The 23,131-nt window shown below is 49.1% G+C and overlaps 1 protein-coding gene across 3 annotated transcripts in view; it reads left to right on the top strand.

Moving 5' to 3' along the window:
• The window catches only part of LOC119446366 (mitochondrial sodium/calcium exchanger protein), a 150,170-nt gene that overhangs the window by 108,741 nt on the left and 18,298 nt on the right, over nt 1–23,131 (top strand). For all 3 annotated transcript variants that reach the window (XM_037710777.2, XM_049664095.1, XM_037710778.2), the window contains exons 7-9: nt 12,399–12,587; nt 15,947–16,024; nt 18,400–18,657. In XM_037710777.2, coding sequence (XP_037566705.1) covers nt 12,399–12,587; nt 15,947–16,024; nt 18,400–18,657 — 525 coding nt within the window. The remainder of the gene's footprint in view (nt 1–12,398; nt 12,588–15,946; nt 16,025–18,399; nt 18,658–23,131) is intronic.

Genomic DNA, 23,131 nt, shown 5'->3' with positions numbered 1-23,131 from the left:
GTCATAAATCACAGCGGACCCCGATCATGAAAGGAAATTTACAGGACAATAAAATTGGGTTGGAGGCATACGGCAGGCATTGTCAAATCCTGACTGCGAGCTTACCACTGTCGTCGAAAATAAAAGTGTACAATCATTGCGTTCTACCGGTGCTAACATATGGGACAGAAACTTGGAGGTGAACAAAGAAGCTCGAGAACTAGTTAAGGACCAGCACGAAGAGAGATGGAACGAAAAATGTTAGGCCTAACGTTAAGGGACAGGAAGAGAGCGGCGTGGATCAGAAGGCAAACTGGGATAGCCGAGTATTCTAATCGACATTCATAGAAAGAAATGGGCAGGCCATGTAATGCGTAGGACGGATAACCGGTGGACCATTAGAGTTACAGAATGGATACCAAGAGAAGGGAAACGCAGTCGAGGTCGGCATAAAACCAGATGGGGTGATGAAGTTGGGAAATTTGCAGGCGCAAGTTGGAATCACGCAGCTAGCGCAAGACAGGGGTAATTAGAAATCGCAGGGAGAGGCCTTCGTCCTGTAGTGGACATGTAAAAATAGGCTGATGATGGTTCGTTAGCGGGCGTCAGTTGTTTTGAGGATGTCGCGCGATTCCACCGCGAGCACCTCATCGAGAGGCGGTATAGGAGGAGAGACAGGGGTGACACTGAACCTGTTTAGCGAGCGTTTGCAATTAGAGACCGCACAACCCAGTTGAGTATGCTCATTTTCACTGGGAACCGCCTCGCCCAACATAAAAGCTTGTGGCGCTTGATATTCGCCTTCGGAATATCGGCCCAAATTCTCGAATAGAGAATTACTCTCAAGGGACACCAAAGAGAAAAGAAGAAATGGTGTTTAGCCCGCGGTGGGTATAAGACATTCGGCTTCTACGAGCAAATCCTACCACCGCCAACGTTTTTTTTTCTTTCAAATTTATTTTGTTTTATACGTTTAATTTCTTTATAGGCGATTCGTCTTACCTGACGGACGGACAGGGTTTCCTCGTTGGGTAGGCATAGAAGTGCTTACGCATTTAAAAAAACAAAAAGGCAAATTGAGCGCATTGACAAACTATCCTTCTAAAGAGCAAAGTAAATAACTCTGACCGTGAAAAGATGCCGAATAAACCAGAAAGGAAGTAAAGGCGTACGAAAGTGTGGTTGCGACGCCGCCTAGAAGTTCCCGCGCCATATTACCGTGACGTCACAGACTTCGTCGGCGTCTGCTCGCGTCTAGTTGACTTAATTCTTACCGGTAAAGATGGACTACGTTGTATTTCATAGAAAACCAGCGACTAATTCGATATATAAAATAAGAAATTTAGGCAAATATTTTCAAGGGGATTTTACTGCTGTTCGTTATACACAATAAATCGGTATGGGTGGGTTCGATACATCCGGGTTCGACTGTATACTGTCCCAAAACGGGCCAAATGCAAGATATATAATTCCTCGAGGTTCGTGGCATCACACTTAGGTTCCGGCGCTTTGGTTCTGGCGCTAAAAATGGCATTATGGACGCTCATGTCTCTTCTAGTAATCAGCGTCCTGTGGGGGAAGTTAAGGACACTAACCTTTTCTGAAAGAAATATACTTTACCAGTGTAAACTTTAATGTTTGTCTTTAGTGTCCTTTTAATGCACACTTGGAATGTTCGTGCACGTAATGTGTGCCCCTCACAATTAATGATAGCGTACGTCAAGCTCTTCCTTATTTTTTTAATGCTCTTTTTTGGGAAAGCGCGTAATCTGCATAACTGCCTCTATACTCTACAACGCGTCGTCGTATCGCCGCCATTGTACTGGGGCCGTATTCTGAAACGATCCACTTCGGCGATCCACTGTGGCGATCCACTTCGGCGCACGCTGATTGGCTGTTTTAGCAAAATTTCAGTTCATTGGCTGGTTGAGCACGACGTCATCATTTACTTTTTCTCAACCAGCAATCAGCGCATGCCTGACGGCGATATTGTCGCCGAGGTGATACTATCGCCGAAGTGGATCGTTTCAGAATGCGGCTCCTGATCAATACGCAATCGACCATTGTATAGGCGTATATGCACAAGGAGAGGGCGCTATAACAATGGTTCGCAGATCTATTCTGTATCACAAGCCGAGCGTGGCCGTTGTGTCAGTACTGTCATCGACAAAGGCGCTGCCGCTTATGGCGATAACAAAAGCTTTTACTTATTTCGCCGTGCCGCTATACTTAATTGGCTTGGTCACCCAAACCACGTATTGTACTTTGGTCGGGTTGCTACAAGCTGGGCGGCAAATCAGCAGCGACCCTACAGATCTCCGCGACTCTCGGGCGGCCAACTAGGAGGAGTGTTTAGCATTCAACAGATTCATTTTTATGCCGCCACCTCGGGCCGGTAACTCTGTGGCAACGAAGGAAATGCTACATGCATGGAGTAATAAAAAAATAACTAGAAGGGAGGCTTGTGCAACGCTATATTGAAGCCAAACGAGTTGGCCCAACACGTGATCGTCACGTCAGAGCGCGCGGTATGTTTTAGTCCTCCCGCTCTACATGGCACAGCTATACGGCAGGCAGACGTACAAGTGCGCATTGATTAAATGCTACCGACAACCAAAAATTCCCGGCCAATGATACGCTGAGTCTCAGAGGTCACGTGATGGGCCGGTGCTGCCAAGAATATTACGAATATTTACGGAGACTATTGAAATATTAGAATATTTACGGATGTTTTGCCAAGGCTGACTGGGTGATGTAATGGTCTCTCCTATACTCCATCGCGCAAGTCGTTTGCAACACTGCCGAAAGGAACGAGGCCTACACGGGTAATATCCTTGCGCAGCGGAACACAGTTCCGGGCATAACTGTCTGATTATTGGTGGGACTAGAGAGCTTTATTTTTGCTTGGTACAATGATGCGTTACAACGATACCTGACATGTTAGAACCTTTGTGCATGCAAGTCGTATACCGCGATTTGCTGCGGCGGTGTGCAGACGACGCAGCGCGGATGAACACATCTCGTGGGGCATTCGGCCTTCCTGTTGGCGAAGGAGTCCTGCGCAGCTTGCACAGTGCTGCGAACGACTCTCGTGATGAAGCGTAGCATAGAGTTAGTATATTAACTCTATGAAGCGTAGTTTATTTCCTTCCAATGTGGCTACATGGACGGAGTTCCTGCTCGCGTGTCACTGCGCCAAGTAGTCCGGCAGGTTTTCTGTTTCGGCTTCTCGCGACAGTTTTACATACCCCAAAGCGCGAAACAGGCGAAACGAATGAAAAGTTATATATATATATATATATATATATATATATATATATATATATATCGTGTAGAAATCATCGTCGAGAATGGTCTATATGTACGCGAATTACCGAAAGCTTCTAGAAAGCTATTCGCTGTATTAACGGAGTGATGCGCTCGAAGCCGTACATTCCTGGCGGCGAGAATATTTAGGTAGCGTTTGTTGTTTCGTTGCGTGATACTGCGGAAAACAAGGTTGTTATTGCCAGCGCATCTGTGGCGGTAGCACAGGTGGTTATATGAATATGCGCTGATTCGTCGTACGTGTCTTGTCTCCAATGGCGCGAACGCCGGCGTGGAGGGCGACTGTTGTCCTTCCCTGCCGCAGCCGCCACAGGAGGTAAGGGAAAAGAGGAATGCTAAGCTTCAGGCGCGCCAACATTCTCTCGCAATAGCAGGTGCGTCTAAAAAAAATATATCACCGCCCAAGCACTCCTACAGATGGTTAACCAGCGAAGCTGAAACGTGCGGCACCGATGTTAACGCGACAGCGTTAAGGGCCCCGTGTCGCAGAAAATCCTGCGATCGGCGTCTGGCAGAAATAATCATGCCGAAACACCCCGACCGGGCGGGCCCTTCGCGTGGCGCAAGGCGTTAGTGCACAAAAATTGAATTTCTCAAAGTAAAATTCGTCAGAAAAATCGTAATGTACGACTTAACCGCAGCTTACGGACGTGATAGCGTCGGATTGTAATTTGAATATACGAGAAAAAGCCTGATAAGCAGCCAGGAATCCTTGAATGCTATAGCGTTCCACTCTTAAATGCGCAGCTTAAGCGCCCTCCTATTCTGATGGTGTTTTGCTGTACTTAGGTTCTAGGCAACATTGATGGGAATCTTGAAAACAGAGCCTTTCTAAATTTTGGTTGGGCCCCGTGTCGCAGAAAATACGGTGTCGGTGTCGGCGTCAACGCCGTCCAATAACGCTATCGCGTTCCGCTCTTAAAGGCGAAGCTTGAGGGTACTCCAAGTTTTATTGCGATAGCAATTATATGGACACTCAAAAGCAGATTTCTGCCGTCGGCGTCGCCGTCGCCGTCGCCGTCGCCGTCGCCGTCGCCGTGAGGTTCCGTATGACGTCATTTGGAGATGAAATCGTCGCCGCGCGCCGAACGCTGTATGTGCGAGTGAAAGGGCGCGAGGGGCGCGTCTTTCACGGGGAGTGAACGCACGGCGGAGAACAAACGCGCGTTCTGCGCCGTGCTCGCTTAAGGGCTGCAGAAGTAGGCGTCTCTTTTCTCCTTTACAATCACCATATATGTAGAGCAAACGCGCCTTCTTCGGACGCGCGAGAGGCCGTGGGGGAGGGGGAGGGAAGGGAGGCGACGTTTAGCTGCGGCACCAAGTGCCTATTTATATCAGAGGCTCCAGCAACAGTCACCAACGCCGCACGCATTTTGAGCTAACGCGGGCAAAACGCCGATGGCGTCGACAACAGTTCTGCGTGTTGTTGCTACCAAAGCCGCTCACCTTACTTCGTATGACATTGCTGTGTTGCTATTTTATCACTGGGTTAATCCCGACGGTTCATTAAAGTCTTTCTCAATTATTGGTTCCGTCTTTGTGTTTCGGTTACACACACGTTCGGCTGCGACGGTGAGAACGACCTCACTGACCGCATGCCTGCAGTCCGCCGTTATCGCATTGCTGCTTGCGATTCTTCAAAATTAAATTGCTTCAAAATTAAATCTGTCCGTCACGTAAGACAATGAATGGCTTATACCCCCTTAAGCAATGGCTCACACCACCGTAAACTCGGCCTCCCCATTACGACGACAGAGGAGAAGTGAACTTCTACGCTGGAATGATTAGCAGCAATGGAGCCAGCGGAGGAAGAAGACGACGACGATGAACGCGGGAGCAGTGGCACGAGCGCGTTCGCGCGGTTGCGCCGAGGGGCGCCAACGAGCCAGCTGCGGAAGAAGACGACGCTCAAGCCATTGCCGATGATGATAGTTACTGCGTACAGGCGACGGACGGACGAATCGGCTAGCCATATACAGCTTCCCTGTAGGAGCACACGAGAAACGACCACGGAGAGTGAGCCAGGTGCACTGGCGATAACCGATGGGAATTAACTCTCGTTTTCTCTGATAAACGCGCCTACACAAGCGCTTGATAGTGCGTTTATATTATTCACGTGCTATGTGTTGACGCCATATGGCAATGTTTATAGGGGTTCCTTATCCACTGACATTACGTCTAGCAAGTAGTACTAGTAGGGTGAGTGAGCGAGCGAGCGAGCGAGCGAGCGAGCGAGCGAGCGAGCGACCGACCGACCGACCGACCGACCGACCGACCGACCGACCGACCGACCGACCGACCGACCGACCGACCGACCGACCGACCGACCGACCGACCGACCGACCGACCGACCGACCGACCGACCGACCGACCGACCGACCGACCGACCGACCGACCGACCGACCGACCGACCGACCGACCGACCGACCGACCGACCGACCGACCGCCGACCGACCGACCGACCGACCGACCGACCGACCGACCGACCGACCGACCGACCGACCGACCGACCGACCGACCGACCGACCGACCGACCGACCGACCGACCGACCGACCGACCGACCGACCGACCGACGACCGACCGACCGACCGACCGACCGACCGACCGACCGCCGACCGACCGACCGACCGACCGCCGCCGACCGACCGACTCGACCGAACCGGACCGACCGACCGACCGGCCCGACCGACCGACCGACCGACCGATCCGACGACCAGACAGACTCGACCGACCGACCCGACCGACCGACGACCGACGACCGACCGACAGACCGCCCGACCCGACCGACCGACCGACCGACCGACCGACCGACCGACCGACCCCGACCGACCGACCGACCGACCGACCGACCGACCGACTGAGTGGAAACTTTATTTGGCAGAGAAGAATTTTAGAGCACTGGAGGCGGGCGTTGTTGAGTGAGTCATTGGACTTCAGCTCGCTCAATGACCCTGTCTTGGACAACAGGGTCTGATCTGAGCAACCTGGCCTCCCACTACCCAGGAGTAGTCACTTCTTTTCTGTCCTCCTCAGGGGCATGTCCAGAGGATATGGAACAGATTTGCTGGCATTTAACACATAAGTCAGTATATCGATGCGGATAAATGTTGTGTTGTAGTGACGTATTAGAAAAAGATATAGTTTGCAGCCTCCGCCAGGATATACTTGTTGTCGTTTGCTTGGGCAGAACCAAATGGAATAAGCTGCCGTAACGCACAGATATATGCGTCATTTGGCATGTGCTCGTTTGCATATTGCCTACACACGTGGAGGTGCAGTGGCTGCAAAATACATGTTTTTCGTTTTTTCTTTTCTTTATTATCTTTTGCGTGGTACCCAATTCATTCTTTATTTTTCTGACTCATGAATATATCTCTAACAGAATAGCGTCGCTACCGAGCACAACACCACCTGCACTGTAGACGAAAAAGAAAAAAAAAAACAAGAACAAAAAAAAGAACAGTCTTGGCAACGAAGCTTCATTTTCTTCCAACGTGCGCCTACAGACTATACCGCCGCACACAGCTGTTCTCACAAAAGTTTTTTTCCGTAGCACGGTCGTCGTGGACAAGATGAATGCGGTCGCAGTGCGAGCTTGCAACAAAAAACGGATGACCTTAGGCGAAATTTATTGTTGTTTCGCTTCATGCAGACAGCCAGCAGGCGATCGTGAATGAAATGATTATGCGCACATCTTCCTGGAAATTTCCACGGACACTTTTCATAGACGATCGCCGGATAATATCTGAGAATGGTTCTTTTTGGGGGTGTTCACTTGGCGTCATGATACAGTCGAACTCGGATATATCTAATCTGAAGAGAATTACAAAGAAGTTCGATATATAGGTAATTCGATATATAAAATTTTAAAAAGGTTATGCGAAAATTTTAAGGCGATTTTACTGCTATTCGTTATACACAATAATTCGTTATATCTGGGTTCGATATATCCGGGGTTGACTGTACTCCATATATACTGCTGTCATATGTACACCGAAGGGTTCCCCACAAAGATTGCTAGAGGTTAAACTCGGGCGCTGTGCGCGTTTAGCTGCTTCGGGAATGATGGATGATAGTATACGCGGATTTGTCTAATCTTCGGTCTTGTGGCTTCGCACGTTGTTGTGGCTCCGATTACTGCGCTTTAGCTTTCCGAATGTCCGAGCGATCTTAAGCGCACCGATGCAACAAGTTGCTGCGCACATGCTTTATCGATTGCTAATTGTTACGTTTATAGCACGATGCTTAGTCTAAACTGATCAATCCGCGCAAGGCCACACGGAACCGTTCGAAGACAAATGGACGAACTTCACGCAAAATCCACGTTATACGTACTCAACCGACTACTCCCATAATGGCCGGGGTGAGCATTGCTTGTCGCTCCCCTAGACACTATATATATCGCGCAAGGTTTCCTTCTACAGCCGACTCCCGTTGATTCGAGCTTAGTTAATTCGACTGTTCGCATAATTCGAACCAGCTCCGGCGAGAAACCACACATTACTATGAAAGGACAACTCGTTTAGTTAGAACGCGAGAGCGCGTCACTTCGGGGTATTCAACACATGAGCGGATCCCCCTCGTGGGCGCCGCGGTGACTAAAAGCTTGAAAACGCGAGAAATTTGACAGACTATGTACGGGTTCCCTATATAGGCGACGACAGTGACGTCAGTAACCTGTTCCGCACTGACGATTGCACTGACGATGCTTCTTCGGACAATTTCGTCAGCAGCACGGACGATAGTGTTTTTGACTGCTGATCGCGACGACGATGACATGCACAGTTATTGTATTAGCGAATTGAAGTAGTCTGTCGATGACGACAGACTATACTGCAAGCGATTGAAAAAAAAAAGATTTGCATCCGTTCATTTTTGCTGCCATTCTTTAATTCGACCTTTCGGATAATTCGACCAAAACCCGTCGTCTCCCGTGTTTTGGTCTAATTAACGGGAGTCGAGTGCAGTAATTGTCTTTTTTTTGTAGGAAGCTATACGTTATTAATAGCGTCAGCGGTGCTGGCGGGAAGGTACATGTAGGTCAGCATGGATCCGAGGGATCGCGCACAAGTTTGAACAATTTTACAGCCGTATACAGCGTATATCACCAGGCGCATATATCTCTCATATCAGTCAGTGGCTTACAGTGTTCTTCCGCAGAGAACGAGGTCGTAGGCTCGATTGCCTGCTGCGGCGGCCGCATTGATATGGGGAAGTAGAATACAAAAACGCTAGTGTACTTCGATTTAGGTGCAGGTGAAATAGGCGCAGGCGTTCACATTGAATCGGGAGCGTCCGTCAAACTACTGTGCAGCAAATCATCACAGTTATCTAAGGGTGGGGTATTCTGTAAGTGGCCGCCTAGTGGACATGTCCATTTGGTCTGCTATACTGAAGTGCTGCTGATTGGCTGGGGGTGCCTGTTTCCTTCTAACGCATACCCCAGTCCAGCCAATCACATCTTCAGCAGATGGCATGGACACATTCACTGGGTGGACGCTTACAGAATACCCCCCTGCCAGTAGCGCACCCAGGATCTCTGCCAGGGGGGCGGGGGGGAGGGGGGTAGTTGACAGTTTGCCAATACCATCTTAACAGCACTAATTTCAATTTCTTCACGGGAAATTGTCCAAAAATGCACTTTTTGCGAGTGTGCAGACGATTGCGCGTCTTACATCTTAGTTGCAGTACTCAAATGCGCAAGGAAAGAAAAGGGGTTAAACAAAAGGGGGGGTTAGGTCGGCCTCAGGGGGGGGGGGGGTTACAACCCTCCGAAACACCCCCGTCGGTGCGCCACTGGCCCCCGCTATACTCCATCATGGATGCTCTTTCAATGTGAATGTAAAACCTTTACAATAGGCATGCATATTTATCACCGTTGTATAGTACACAGGCGGCCTCTTCTGGACTACGTACAGACATGCCGAACTTTCTATCGCCTATCGTCTCTAGCATGCGTAAGTTCATATGTAAAAAAAAATAAAGGTAATGACAGTATGCAGATAATAGGGAGTTTTAGATCAGGGGGCGCAAGCGTTGGGGCCCCCTATATAACGCGTGGGGCCACAGTACAGCGCATGCGCTGAGGGAGTCTGCGCATGCGCAGTACCGTCACCGTAAGCGCTAAGGGGCCCCAACGCCTGCGTCCCCCTAATCTAAAACTCTGTACTAACTATTCTGCGATATGCCTCTAGACGTTATTAATTTATTTTCGCGCGAAAACTGTACTGCGCATTTGTGCGCTCGACCCACCACGCAGCTCCTCTCTGTTTGTTCAGGTCCACGAGAAACACTGAACACAAAGAAAACAAATTGTTTTGTTCGCCTTCTGTCTTGAAGGAACACCTGCGCCTTTGTCTGCGCTCACTGTACGCAGCACGATGCAAAGCCAACGGCGCATATGTATGGAACACACGTCAGCGGACCCTCGCATGCGTGTTCCAGATAGGAGACGTATTTTCTTTTTTTTTTCTGCACGAATGATTCCGTTCCTCGGTGGTCGATTGTTCTTTACCAACTTGGATAATCAGGACAAAAGCGAACGCCGCGTCAGCCGAACTCATTTATGTTCATTTTTACTATCACGTGGTATTTTTATTAACCAGTGTAAACATGCCGTGTGTTGCGAAAATAGAAGCGCCAGGTATTCGTGAATCCTGTACTGCTAAACGGCTTGCTCGTTCGCGCGCACACTTAGCACCGAGGTAGCATATTGCAGTGACTATTGTATAATCCCACACCTACGTGTATAGTATACTCCCCGTAGTGCCCCCTCCCCCTCAAAAAATAGAATATATATATATATATATATATATATATATATATATATATATATATATATAGTGTGGGAACGCTGGCGTGAATAGTGGATAGGAGCCAACTGTGGACAAAGAAGAGGACGGACGCGCGAGCTGTGGTGCGAGGCCGGCCGAGATTGGAGGTGCTGCCGTGGACCGCGGGGCCGAGGCGTTTTCCCACAGTATAAAGTTTGTTTCGTGTGCGGTACCGCCACTTAGAACAATGTCGATCCCACTCCATGACGATCCATATCAATGGATAGGATGGATTGGATGAAATGGAATGGATTGGATGGAATGGAATGGAATGGAATGGACGGACGGACGGACGGACGGATGGACGGATGAACGGATGTATGGTTGGATGGATGCTATGAGCGTCCCCTTAGAAACGGAGCGGTGGGTTGCGCCACCAAGCTCTTGTTCTTATTTTGCCGAATGTCCTGCCTATATATATTTTTAAGTCATCAAAAAGAAAGAAAGGACTGCATCGATACGGTGCACCGTCGTGTTGCAGCGGAATCGACGTATTTTTAACGACGACGCCCGCACACGACTCCCATCTCGGATTCTGTTCGCGGAAAAAACGTGCGAGTATAATTAACCCGCCCGCAAGCTTGGTATTATACAAAACTCACTGCAATGTGCTACCTCTGTGCAAAAATTCGAGCCCGAACGAGCCAGCGGTTTAGCAGTATAAGAGTAATGCATGCACATCACTCCTATATTTGCAGCACTCACGATGTGAGCACCTCGCTGGCAGAACTTTTTTTTTTATCTCATGAGAGGGATCCACGCCAACCCGTTTGAAGAGATGAGAAAAACAACAGAAGATCGTAGGCACATCACACCTCATCACATAACATACAGAGTAAGCACACTACACAGGATGCGCCATAAATACTGTCGCAAGGCTTATGCCTAATATTTTGGTTGACGATAGAAGAAGAAATATCGGGAAACCTTTGATAGGGTATTTACCCGATATATTACGATTAAAAATTAAAATTAAATTACGGATTTTTACGTGCCAAATACCACGATCTGATTATGAGGCAAGCCGTAGTGGGGGGACTCCGGAAATTTGGACCACCTGGGGTTCTTTAACGTGCACCTAAATCTAAGTGCATGGGTGTTGGGGCGAAATGCGGCCGCCGTGGCCGGGATTCGATCCCGCGACCTCGTGCTCAGCAGCCCAACACCATAGCCACTGAGCAACCAAATGTTTTGCAACGCAAGACATTTTATTCGATGTCTCCGCCCTTGGCCTTGATCACGACCTGTTAAATGCACTGGGTACGCTTCCATCGCGGCTGGATAGGTATCCCCAAGAGAATCACCCCCCCCCCCCCCCCTTCTATCCTGTTCGCTCCAGCGATTTTTTCAGGGCCACCATGCTGGTGTGCTGAAGTCGGGCGTGAGGGCGCAACAACACAGCTGTAGTGTTGATATGCTCTTCTATTGCTGTGCTGTATGGGGGGCGCAGTGCTGCTGCAATGTCCAAAACTATAATCGCCGAAGTGCGACAGGGATGAGGGCAGCGAATGAGGCTCTAAAACGTCTTCAAAGTACGCGTGAGTGTCGATGTTTGGCGCCGTCTGTCGCAAAATCAAGAGGAATGCGGCCAATGGATGGTTACCCCAGCTAAAACCATGGCCGAACAGCGCTTGGGAGTTTCGAAAAACTGTCCATCTGGCTCCACCAGCAAACTCTTGACGTCGGAACAAGCACACGAGAGTTGGGAGTGCCTGTGATGGCCCTTAACGTAAAACATTTCCTCATCGATGAAGACAAAAAAAAATCAATTCTGGGATCTTACGTGCCAAGACCACGATATGATTGTGAGGCACGCCTTTGTGGTCGAGACTCCGGATTAATTTTGACCACTTGGGGATCTTCAACGTGCACCGAATGCACGGCACACAGGCATTTTTGTGCCGGTGTGCTTAGCTCCAGGGGCACGTTAGAGAACCCCAGGTGGCCCACATCATTCGGGAGCCCCTCATTACGGCGTGCCTCATAATCAAATCGTGGTTTTGGCACCGTAAACCCCCGAATTTTTTTTAACGCTTTCGGTCACTGGATAGACGATATTACGTATTTGGCAACTGTATTGACACGCACATCTCATATACTTACCCAATAATTGTTTCCCAAGATGAGAGTGCTTCGCATCACTCACCGCCGCTCTCGAGCCGAAAATTGTCGCAATTTATCCGACGTAGCGGCTTTTTCAGTGGCCGCGAGGCGTGACCCGCGGCCGCCTTGTTGTTCAAGTTCTGCCCTTGTCGCAGGGTTCATCATGCTGTACATCCTGTTCATCCTGGTGGTCGTGTTCGGCCGGCTTGTCTACCAGCGCATGTCCAAGGCCGACCAGGAGAAGACCCCCGTGGCCAAGGCCGGAGGCGTCACGGAGCCACCCAAGGGACTGCTCCAGAAGCTCAGGGAGGGACTCTTTCCCGCTGGCGACGTTGCCGGAAACGGTGAACACCCTTTCACCTACCCTTTAGTGCTTTCGTCCGTTGGCCTTCGCGAAGATGACCGGCCGTCATTCAAAAATTGAAAACATATATTAGAGAGTTTTAGATTACAGGACACAAGCGGCTTGGCGTGCGCGAGAACTAGGGACCACGGTACAGCGCATGCGCTGATCTCTAAGCAGCAGTCTGCGCATGCGCAGTACCATAGCGCCCATCCGCAGTACGGTACTGTACGTATGCGCAGTACACATGGTACAGTACGGTACAGTACGCATGCGCAGTATTTTTGATAGGTGTCTGCGCCCGCGCAGTACTGCGGCCCCTAGTTCTTGCTTACGCAAGACGCTTGCGTCCCCTAATCTAAAACTCTCTAATATGTCATCCTCGGACCCGAATGCAGCTCTGGGACGTATAATCACTTTTATAAATTAAAATTAAATTAAATTATGGGATTTTACGTGCCAAAACCACGATATGATTATGAGGCACGCCGTAGTGGGGGACTCCGGAGATTTGAACCACCTGGGGTTCATTAACGTGCACCTAAATCTAAGTACACGGGTGTTTTCGCATTTCGCCTCCATCGAAATGCGACCGCCGTGGCCGGGATTCGATCCCGCGACCTCGTGCTCAGCAGCCCAACACAATAGCCACTGAGCAACCACGGCGGGTAATCACTTTTTTAAGTCGGTTCTCGTCACCTAGCTACTATAGTGTAACACGGCGCGGTAGCCCAGTGGTTATACAGGGTTGCGCTACTGAGCTCGAGGTCGCGGGTGGCACGGCCGCGTTTCGGTGGAAGCTAAATGCAAAACCTGTGCCTGTACTTTTTTAGGTGCACGTTAGAGAACTCCGGGGAGTCAAAAAATAATGCGGAGTCTCACCCGCTACGGTGTGACTCGTAGTCTGATCGTGGTTTTGGCACGTAAAACTCCCGAATATTAAGCTCTGGGACGTATAATCACTTTTATAAATTAAAGTTAAATTAAATTATGGGGTTTTACGTGCCAAAACTATGATATGATTATGAGGCACGCCGTAGTGGGGCCACCTATTGTGACCATCTTTCAGCATTCTAAAGAGTAACCTGCCGTAGAATTTTTGACTTGTCTTTTTTATTCTTGTTTTCTATTGTACTTCTATAGGCAGGTAGAAAGTTAAAAGGTGTAAGGTCTTAAGTTAATGAAGATCGAATGGCCACATTGTGAGCGAACGAACCGTTTGTAGGTTCAGGCCGTCATGTTTCACGCGTTCACTTCCGTAAAGCGTTCAGTTGCTCTTCATGACAAACCCGCCGTGGTTGCTTAGTGGCTAATGGTGCTGGGCCGCTGAGCACAAGGTCGCGGGATCGAATCCCGGCCACGGCGACCGCATTTCGATGGGGGCGAAATGCGAAAACACCCGTGTACTTAGATTGAGGTGGACGTTAAAGAAACCCGGGTCGTCCGAATCATTCCGCAGCCCCCCCCCCCCCCCCCCCCCCTACCTTACGGCGTGCTGTCTCGGCACGTAAAACCACATAATTTAATTTAATTTTTTGCTCTCCCTGAGAGGTGACACTTGGTCGTGCAACCAAGTGGTCTAGCTAGTCCCTTAAACTATACAATCATTTTTATATAGGCACTCTGTGTACTTGGCTGAAAAGTGTTGTCACCTTGTGTAGTTGCACAACGATGAACCAGAAACACTGCCAAAAGCGGGAGTTAGGAAGGTAACAGAGGGCCACGGTATACAAAAGTCTTTTAATGGGCGGACTTGTGCCGAGAAATACAGGGAGCACTCAAATTGAAACGATAGCGGCGAGCACAGTCTTCAAATCTAATCTCACTAATCAAGCCCACCAGCTATTTAGGGAAAAGACGGGGAATGCGGGAGATGGAAATTCAAGACGACGAGCAACGTGAGAACAAGGTGAGAGCAGGAGCCAACGTTTCGACAAGTGGACTTGTCTTCTTGAAATTCACTTGCCTTTTCTTCTTGAAGAAGACAAGTCCACTTGTCGAAACGTTGGCTCCTGCTCTCACCTTGTTCTCGTGTTGCTCACCACCGGCTATTTGTTACACATCTCACCGCACATTCCAAGTAATCGCTTGTGCTCGTGTACATTCGTGAACGTGTATATACTACAACGATATTCGTGTCGCGCGCGACATCTTATTAGACATGTCTCTTTTGCCAGTGAATGGACGACAACGTTCACTAAATTTCGGATACAGTAAGCGCCGTCTTGCGCCCATAGGGGTGACTATTGTTAACGGTCAAAATCCGGCACAGCATGGTCACCGACAAGAAGTAAAAACAATGTTCGCGCGACGATATCCAGATACTGTATAGACAGGAAATATGAAGTTTTGTGAGAGGTGCTGCTCTGTCTAGAGCGCTATAGGCAGAGCAACTAGAGGGGGCTCCGGTGCTGCAATTTTAAAAAAATGAAGTCTGAGGTTTTACCGTGCCAAAACCGCGATCTGATTATGAGGCACGCTGTTGTAATAGGGCACTCCGGGGTTTTTTTCGACCACTTGAGGCTCTTTAACGTGCTCCTGAGTACACGGGCGATATTTTTGCATTTCGCCGCCACCTAAGTGCGTACCGCGGTGGGTTGGGGCTGCTATAGTTCACCTATGGTTATACTACATTCTATAGCTATACTACTACAAATTCGATCCCAATTAGACTCGATCGCGATCTAAAGTGCGCCGTGTGACACCCGTATATAATATACGTGCTTGTGGCTTCGTACGCTCTTGCGGCGTTTATTATTAGGCTCTATCTTTCTAAATTTCCGAGCATTTGAATGGTAATGGTATGAGCTAGTTGTTAACAATTCATGGTAACCGCTATTTGCGCACCACTTGAAACGAGGACTAAGGAAACGATAGACACAAGCATTACCTCCAAAGCATTCAGCATCTTCTAAACGGAGCAAGGTAACTAATATATGTATCTGCGCAAGTACGTAATCATCGTGAATTGCTTCGTACAATGAGGAATGCGGAAGATTTGTAATTTGTCTTGATTTGATTTGTAACAACGAGTAATTTGTCAAGTCAGAAAGTCGTTTGAAGCCAGAAGAACGAAGTTCCGGCAAAAGTCCGTGTGCCGATCGTTATTTCGACGCTTACTGAACGGCCATGTTTGCAGCTCAGCGTAGGCACTAAAGCGCCAGCGATCCCTTTGGTAGAAACCTGCATGGTCTATTGATTGCCTCCGAGATCAGGTGGTGCGCACCGCTCGATCTCGGAGGCTGTGGTCTGTTGAACGTAAAGGGGTGACTTGTCTTTCTTGCGCTGCTGTATACTGTATTCTGTCAGCGGCCTGCTGACACCCGTTACATGTTTTCTCCTGCTCTCTTCCCGTTGCAGCCTCCGGTGGCCAGCAGAAGAAGTGCGCCATGTTCGACAAGTGCGCGCCGGAAGAGCACGAGGGCGTGATCCTGCGACGTAAGCGAGAACTGCCCTCTGAATGAATAACGGCGCTGCTCTCGGAGGCCGTTTACTGCACAGTTAAATAGTTGAGGGACAAAGTCAACGCAGCGCGACGTTGGCCCTTAGTTGCTTTGTCAATGTGTGCGTCGGTTAGATCATGGTCGATCAATCATCTTCGCTGATGATCGACCATCACGCGCGCGCGCGCGCGCGCGCGCGCGAGTGTGTGTGTGTGTGTGTGTGTGTGTGTGTGTGTGTGTGTGTGTGTGTGTGTGTGTGTGTGTGTGTGTGTGTGTGTGTGTGTGTGTGTGTGTGTGTGTGTGTGTGTGTGTGTGAGCGTACTTATTAACAACCCGGCTGGTCTCAGTGAGCAAACCACATCACATACGAAACGTATTGTACACAAAATCCGAACGCTATAGACATAAAAAAACATCGTGCCTAATTGTTAGGGTGGACAGAGAAGGTGTTGGAGGCACGCATGTGATGGGTTATCAGTATTCCTCCGTCTTCCTCGCCTTCATGCGTCTCTTTGCCCTTTCTTCATCCATCGTCTGGTTTTTTTAGAGCGCAGCTCTCAGGCGCCCGTTCCTACAGCGGGCGTCGGCGTTGTCCCTCGTAACCGAGCGAACGAGCACAGCGAAGGATGAAAGAGCGAAAGCGGAGCGCGGATGAAGGGTGGCGATAGCGAAGAGAGCGCGAGGAGAAGGCGGAGGAGGAGGGCGCAGCGGAAGCACCAGGAGTAAAGGGGCGGAGTGTTAAAATTCTGATTAGGGAGTATCGTAATCGTCGGTAAATTAAAAAATATATATTATTACGATTTTTCGGCTCGTTGGTGAGTCACTTTTGTAATATAGGTACCCAGTTCCGATCGACAGCATGCACAAGAAGTTTTGGCCAGTTCGCGGTGTACCTTTGAATATAATGCGTGCCCGTTCGTACAGGGAAAAATTCTGGGTCGTCTTCTCGTCGGCCGTTTTATCGGTGTGTACATGGCTGTTTCCGGGTTGTTCCTCAGGGCTAAAGCTCGAGGTATTTCGGGCCCGGACAAATAGGTAAGAGATGTTAGAGCAGGGCCAATATGTCCAATGGCCCGACATTTTAATGGTTATAGATTGTTGTCTCTCACGGGTTTGACAAAGAAAGGTTAAAGTATCAAAATATCGGATACCATTTTGTTCATCTCCTTCCTATCGGTTCCTATCGTTCACGAAATCCAAATAAATGACGAACAGTGGACAAGCCCATTTGGTTTCACTGTGGCCGTACTGGTCACATTGCTGGCTATTGCCGCAGCCAGTGGAGCTCTCCGTCGCCAAGCCCATTCTATACGTAGCAGGTTAAGTGCCTTCGTGAGGGTGAAAGGTGCCTGTACATGATCGTACTGCCTTCCGGAAGTCTGCGTACACAATATTGACCCGCAGGCGTCACCGTAGGGTTGTCTTCCCTAATCGCCCTTTTCCACTGCTCAGAGTACAGCTACGTGTTCTCGCCACGAACAGCACTCCTTGATTACTATCACGTAAGTACCTCACGTGTGCGGCTTCTGTATTTCAGGCGTTGCGATTGTGACCGGCACGTGTCTGCTTTGATTTCAGTTAGCTTTGTCGCATCGCCGGTGTGTATAGGTGCGTATCTTGCGTCTGCTATCTGATAAGAAGGGTCAATGGTTTGCTCGTATCTGTGCATTTCGTATTTGCTTGTGTAGCGAAACCTTTTCTTTTTTTTTTTGTGAGGTCGTCCAAATCTGGCCCGGTGATTGTCGCCACGTTGTAGTTCTGTGTATACTGTGCGTCTTTTTTCGTATATGTATGGACGTCAGTTCTCGTATGGTCCTCGCTCGTATTACGATCTACGCATTTGATCGCACGTGCAGTCCGGATATGCGCAGTGCGTGTATGCGAGCTGTTTCCTTCCAGGTGTCGATGATCCAAAGTGCACCCGGGGTCCCTTACGGCGCCATGCAAAGCGCAGCCTCCCCTTCCCTTTTCCCCGATGTAGGGTAGCAAACAAGATTTTTCTCTTCCGGTTGACTCGCCCGACTTTCCCTCCCTTTCTTCATTCTCTATGAATAGACGCGCGCGCACGGAGAAGTGTCACGTGGTCGAAGACGATCACACTCAACAGCACGTGATCTCAATTAGCGTTCAATGGCGCCTTTGGAGCGTTAATTGTGCGCCGGCGAACAGGCATACGCCTATGTTTCCTATGTTCCCCTATCCCTTACTCTGTATATCGGATGGTGGTCAACTGGACGCCGCTTTTCCTGTCAACGTCTTTATACCTTTCTGTGTCTTTATATACTGTCACCCTTTCTCTCTCCTCTCGCACTGTGGGATCCGAGCGTGAGTCGGTGACCGGAGTGCCGGTTTCTCCCTCTCCCCGCACAGGTTTCAGCTTCCGCGAGAGCACCTCGCACCGCCCCCGGCGACGCACCCTGTCGGGCGTCAACCTGCACCACCACCGGCGCAACTCCATCTACATCATCACCGCGGGTGAAGGAGAGCGCGAGGCCCGGGTGCGCTCGCGCTCGCGCAGCCGCAGTGGCAGTGCCGGAGCCGGAAGGCGCAGCCGCGCCACCAGCGTCGCCTCCACCGAGCGAGGCAGAGGACCGCGGCCGGCCAAGAGCGAGAGCTTCCGCGTCGAGAGTGAGTAGCGGCAGCGTCGCACAGCTCAGCTCAACGCAGAGTAACGTAGCGTGACGTAGTGTGACGTAGCGCGACGAAGCGTAACGTTTCACACGGCTCAGAGCATCACATATGTGGTAGCGCGGCGCAGCGCAGCGCTACCAGTGTCATGCCAAAATACCGTGTCATGTCGTGGCATGGCATGGTTTGGCTTTGCTTGGCTTGGATATATGCTATAGGTACAGCAAAAGTTAGCGTTGCATAGCACAGTATATAGCCCAGCATAGTCGTTCCAGCATAGCACAGCATAGCCCGGCCATGGCACTGCACCCACTGCACTGCACGGCACAGCACAGCATGGCATGGTGGGACTTACTTTGGCTTGGCTAGGTATAACAGCATAGCATACCTCAGCACTGCCTGGCGATAGGAACATCAAGACGCGACATAGCGAACCATATAGCTCGGCACAGTATGTCACAGCATAGTATAGCGTGCAGCCTATATCTACTGGCAGCGTGCCGTATAGCAAATGATAGCACAATAAAGCTTCTGCTACAAGGAGCCGGCTATACGCGACTTCCTTGCATTGATGTGCGAAGGCATGCCCTGCTGGTAAAGCTTCGCTACATCCTCTGGTGTTTCGCCGCATTCGCATGCCCTTCCGCAGCTGTTTTACCCTCAACTGCCCTTAATATACTTCGACATGCACTCTCTGTATCTTTCGATTCGCTTTCGATAACCTTCTGTATCCTTGCAACATTCTTACGATTTCACTTTAACAATTATTCATCCCATTCTTCTAATTGCTTCTGCATGCCTGCGGCAAGCCTCTGACCGCGTTCGCTTCCCTTTCGTGTGACGTTCCATTGCTGCATTCAACCTCTGAATCGCTCAGACGGCGCTGTGGGACGCCGCATTGCCTTATCCGCGCCGTCTGTACTGTTGTTGCTGCTAAGTCTGCCAGCTCATTGCTTTGCGCTAAGTCTGGCCTCGGTTGGGGTACGGAGGGTGACTTCTGCCAGTAAACACGGCCCTTTTCATTTACCGTTAACATTGTGAGCTATAGCGGATTTGACAAGTTTGCCTCTCAGATACCGATATATGTTTTTTCTTTGTGTGTGTGTGTTTTTCATGTGCCCTTAACTCGCAAGCTTCAAGATCTTAAGTAGCTCAGGAAGCATGATTTATGCGAGCCTGACGCTGGTCTAACCCGGTCCAAAGTTGAGCTCGCATCGGTGCCGCACCTCAGGCTTTTTTAAATGCTTACAACGAGGGGTCTGTCCGAGTTGCACCTCGAGCAACTTGCAATTTTCGCCGCTTTTCCTCCTTCAAACTGGTTTCGCGAATGTATGCTCTGCTATTGTACTTCTGTTATGCGGTATTGCCTTCATACAGGCTTTCCCTTCCATCTGACGCAGCTAGTGCTGAACGCCGGTTGCTCCCCCGCTCGCAGTCACGCTGCAACTGGAAATTTCGTGACATAGCAATCGTAAACGCAAGGCATTTGTGTAACCGAAAGCCCGGACGTTCTTTTCTAAAGCAAGCATTTCCCCTCTGACGTTGTGTTCTCCTTGTTTGATCTTCCTCTTAGCCGTAGTCCCTCTCGCCATTTCAGTGCAGCGTCTATATTTGCGTACGCGAAGCAACAGTGTCCACGGGCACTCTTAAATTTAGCGTGCAGTAGAGTGCGGTTACTTAGCAGAGAGGACCAGATGAATTCAGTAGTAAGTTCTTCGGCACCGATTAAGACTCTGTAATTATGTCAGCTCTACCTGTGATCAGGCCTGGGGCCCCTAATCATGCCAACAGCCAATCTGCACTGCGGAGAGGCAGTAGATTGGGCAAGCAGGTCCTACTTGTCGTACTTTTTTTTTCTTTCTATTGATCCTCGACTGTGTTAAAAAAAAAAAAAACAGGCATGGATTTGATGAAGCGTGCGCCGATCTGCAGGCAGTATTTCTTTCGAAAGCAGACTATTTTTCATGTTTCAAATGTCCAAGTCAAGCAGGAAATGAAGATAAGTGTAACACGTACGTGGCATCGACAAAATGGTGACAGGATAAAGTCGGAGAAAAACAAAAGAAGGACAAAAGAAAGTGTCTGAAATATATATATATATTTCTTTACCTTATTGAAGCCGTGCTTACCAGCTATGCGACTTTTATTTATTTTATTTTTCCTTTTTGCACGTGCTATGAGTTCGAACCATTTCTTTTACTTCGAATAAATCTTAACCTAACATTGTTGTCATTCGACTCGAAGACGAGTCGTCTTTCTAAACAGCACGGCGCCATAAGCCAATCAGCCACCTCGCCCAGGCTGACGTGTTCTTCGGCGACACCGCGGCTTCCGCTACGCTGCACGTAGTTAACACAACGGGGAGGGAGGTCGTTGCACAACGGAGTGTCAGTTGGTCTTGCTAGTTTGCCGAATCTGCGTTGAGTCAAGACGTTTGCACACGTATCTGCCTCGTGTACACCACTGCTCTCTTGAGGGTCGTGTTGATAACTCGTCGAGATGCGAGGAACGTGCTCGCAGAATAAACAGGGCAGACTGCAGAGCGGGGAAGAAAAAGAAAAAAAAAAAAAACAGACAGAGTAGACAGCCCGTGCAACATCGGTTTAACGTGCAAAACGAAGACGCTCACAATGTTCCTTCCACAGGACCTTCTAGTCTTTTGCGACATGTTAGCTTCAGCACATTGACAAATACGCGAAGACGACAACACAATTCGCAACACTGCGTTGTACATGTTGCGCTGAAGCTATGGCTATAGCGTGTGCTACAACTGGCATCAACGCGCGCAACAACAGTGTGCTTCTTCTATTGGACGTTCGGGTTTGGCGTGGAGGCGAACATTGCGAGCAGTTAGCGTTCATGTGACGCAGATGTGTAAGGCCCTCCTAGTGAGCGCCTTTCTTTTTTTTTTTTTTTTTTTTTTCGTTTTACACTTGCTTCGGGTGGTGTCACGCAGGATACGGAGATCGCCGGTTCGTGAAACCGCACCGAGCAGATTCGGTTCACGTTTGCTAGCTGCTATCAAATAACGTGAGGCGGCGCTGTTTATGCTTGCACAGAAAGTCACTCTTTGTGTTGTAATCAAAGTTGTAATCAAAAGTTGTAATCAAAGGTCTTAGCCGCGAGCGTACGTTATATGAGGAGTGTAAGCTGAAGCCAGGCATTGCAGGATTTTATTTTTTTTTTCATGCCGTGTGGTGTACTAATCTACTATGCGCGCTCACGTGACACGTCTGACCTTCACTCCCATCACCTCTACTATTGAACGCAAAAAAAAAAAAAAATTCCGGGAAAAAGAAAATGCTTGCACATCTTGCATGAAATTCGTACCTCTGCATGAAATCCGTACCTCTAATTTGGAGGCGGAATAAATAATCTCGCTGAGTGAAGCGAAGAAATCAGCACAGCTATCTGAAGAAGAAGAAAAAAAAAGCATGAAAGAAAGACCAGCATTACCAGCATTGGAAAGACCAGACAATTACATATGAAAGAGTTTATGAGTGTCATATATACTGCCGTTATCTGCAACGTTTCCCAGAGTCCTAAAACAACTGTACAAGACATCAAGTTTGAATTCGGTGAAAAGAAAGAGGGGGTGGAGGGGGGTATACTAGTACGAAGCCGCAAAGGAAGCCAATACCGGTTACTCGGAAAAAAAGCCTCGTATTAATAATAATAATAATAATAATAATAATAATAATAATAATAATAATAATAATAATAATAATAATAATAATAATGATGATGATGATGATAAAGAAAATTCTTGTCCGGAAATTAAGCCCGGAACCAGTTCCTTTCCGGGGCTGTCGCTCGACCGTTCGAGTTAACCAGGAGGTTTGGAGATGGCAGAGCCAGGCCGAATTAACCGATGACTCCAATTTAATATTTCTCTGATTTTACCTCACTGCACTTTCTCAACAATCATGAAGGTACGCGCCCTTAACTGCAGAGATACTCAAGCCAAACACTAAACTGAGCTTGACTGATAAAGTACTCGTCCGCGCTCTATCTTAATTTGCTTGGAATAAACAAATAAACAAAAAGTCGCAGTATCACCCGAAAGGCGAAGCATCGATTGATAATTAGACAGTTGTACGAAGTAAAGTTAGTAGCTTTATCAGTTGTATAAACTGTTGTAAATATTCGCTTACTAATTAAATTAACAAGCATGGTGTCGGGCGCGCTCAGGCAAACATGAACACATCTCACTCGATGACCGCGGACACTCGCTGTCAGAACGCAGGCGTGACGAAGAGCGACCGCAGCGGCGAGCAAATTACCCCTCGTGCTGCCTCTCGCTTCAACGCAAACTAGGCGCGCGAGAACGCGGCGCTCACGAAGCCATCACATGTCTCGGGTCGCCTAGTCTTCGAACCCACCGCTAATTACCTCCAAGATATAGCGCGTGCGCGGCCGCGCTCAGCCGCGTCACGCGCAGCCGGCCTCGAACAGGAGTGGCGCGCTAACCGGC

Source organism: Dermacentor silvarum, chromosome 3, assembly GCF_013339745.2.
Source record: "Dermacentor silvarum isolate Dsil-2018 chromosome 3, BIME_Dsil_1.4, whole genome shotgun sequence".
Taxonomy (NCBI): domain Eukaryota; kingdom Metazoa; phylum Arthropoda; class Arachnida; order Ixodida; family Ixodidae; genus Dermacentor; species Dermacentor silvarum.
The sequence above is the reverse complement of the archived record's forward strand: the minus strand, read 5'-3'. Positions and strand labels throughout refer to the sequence as shown.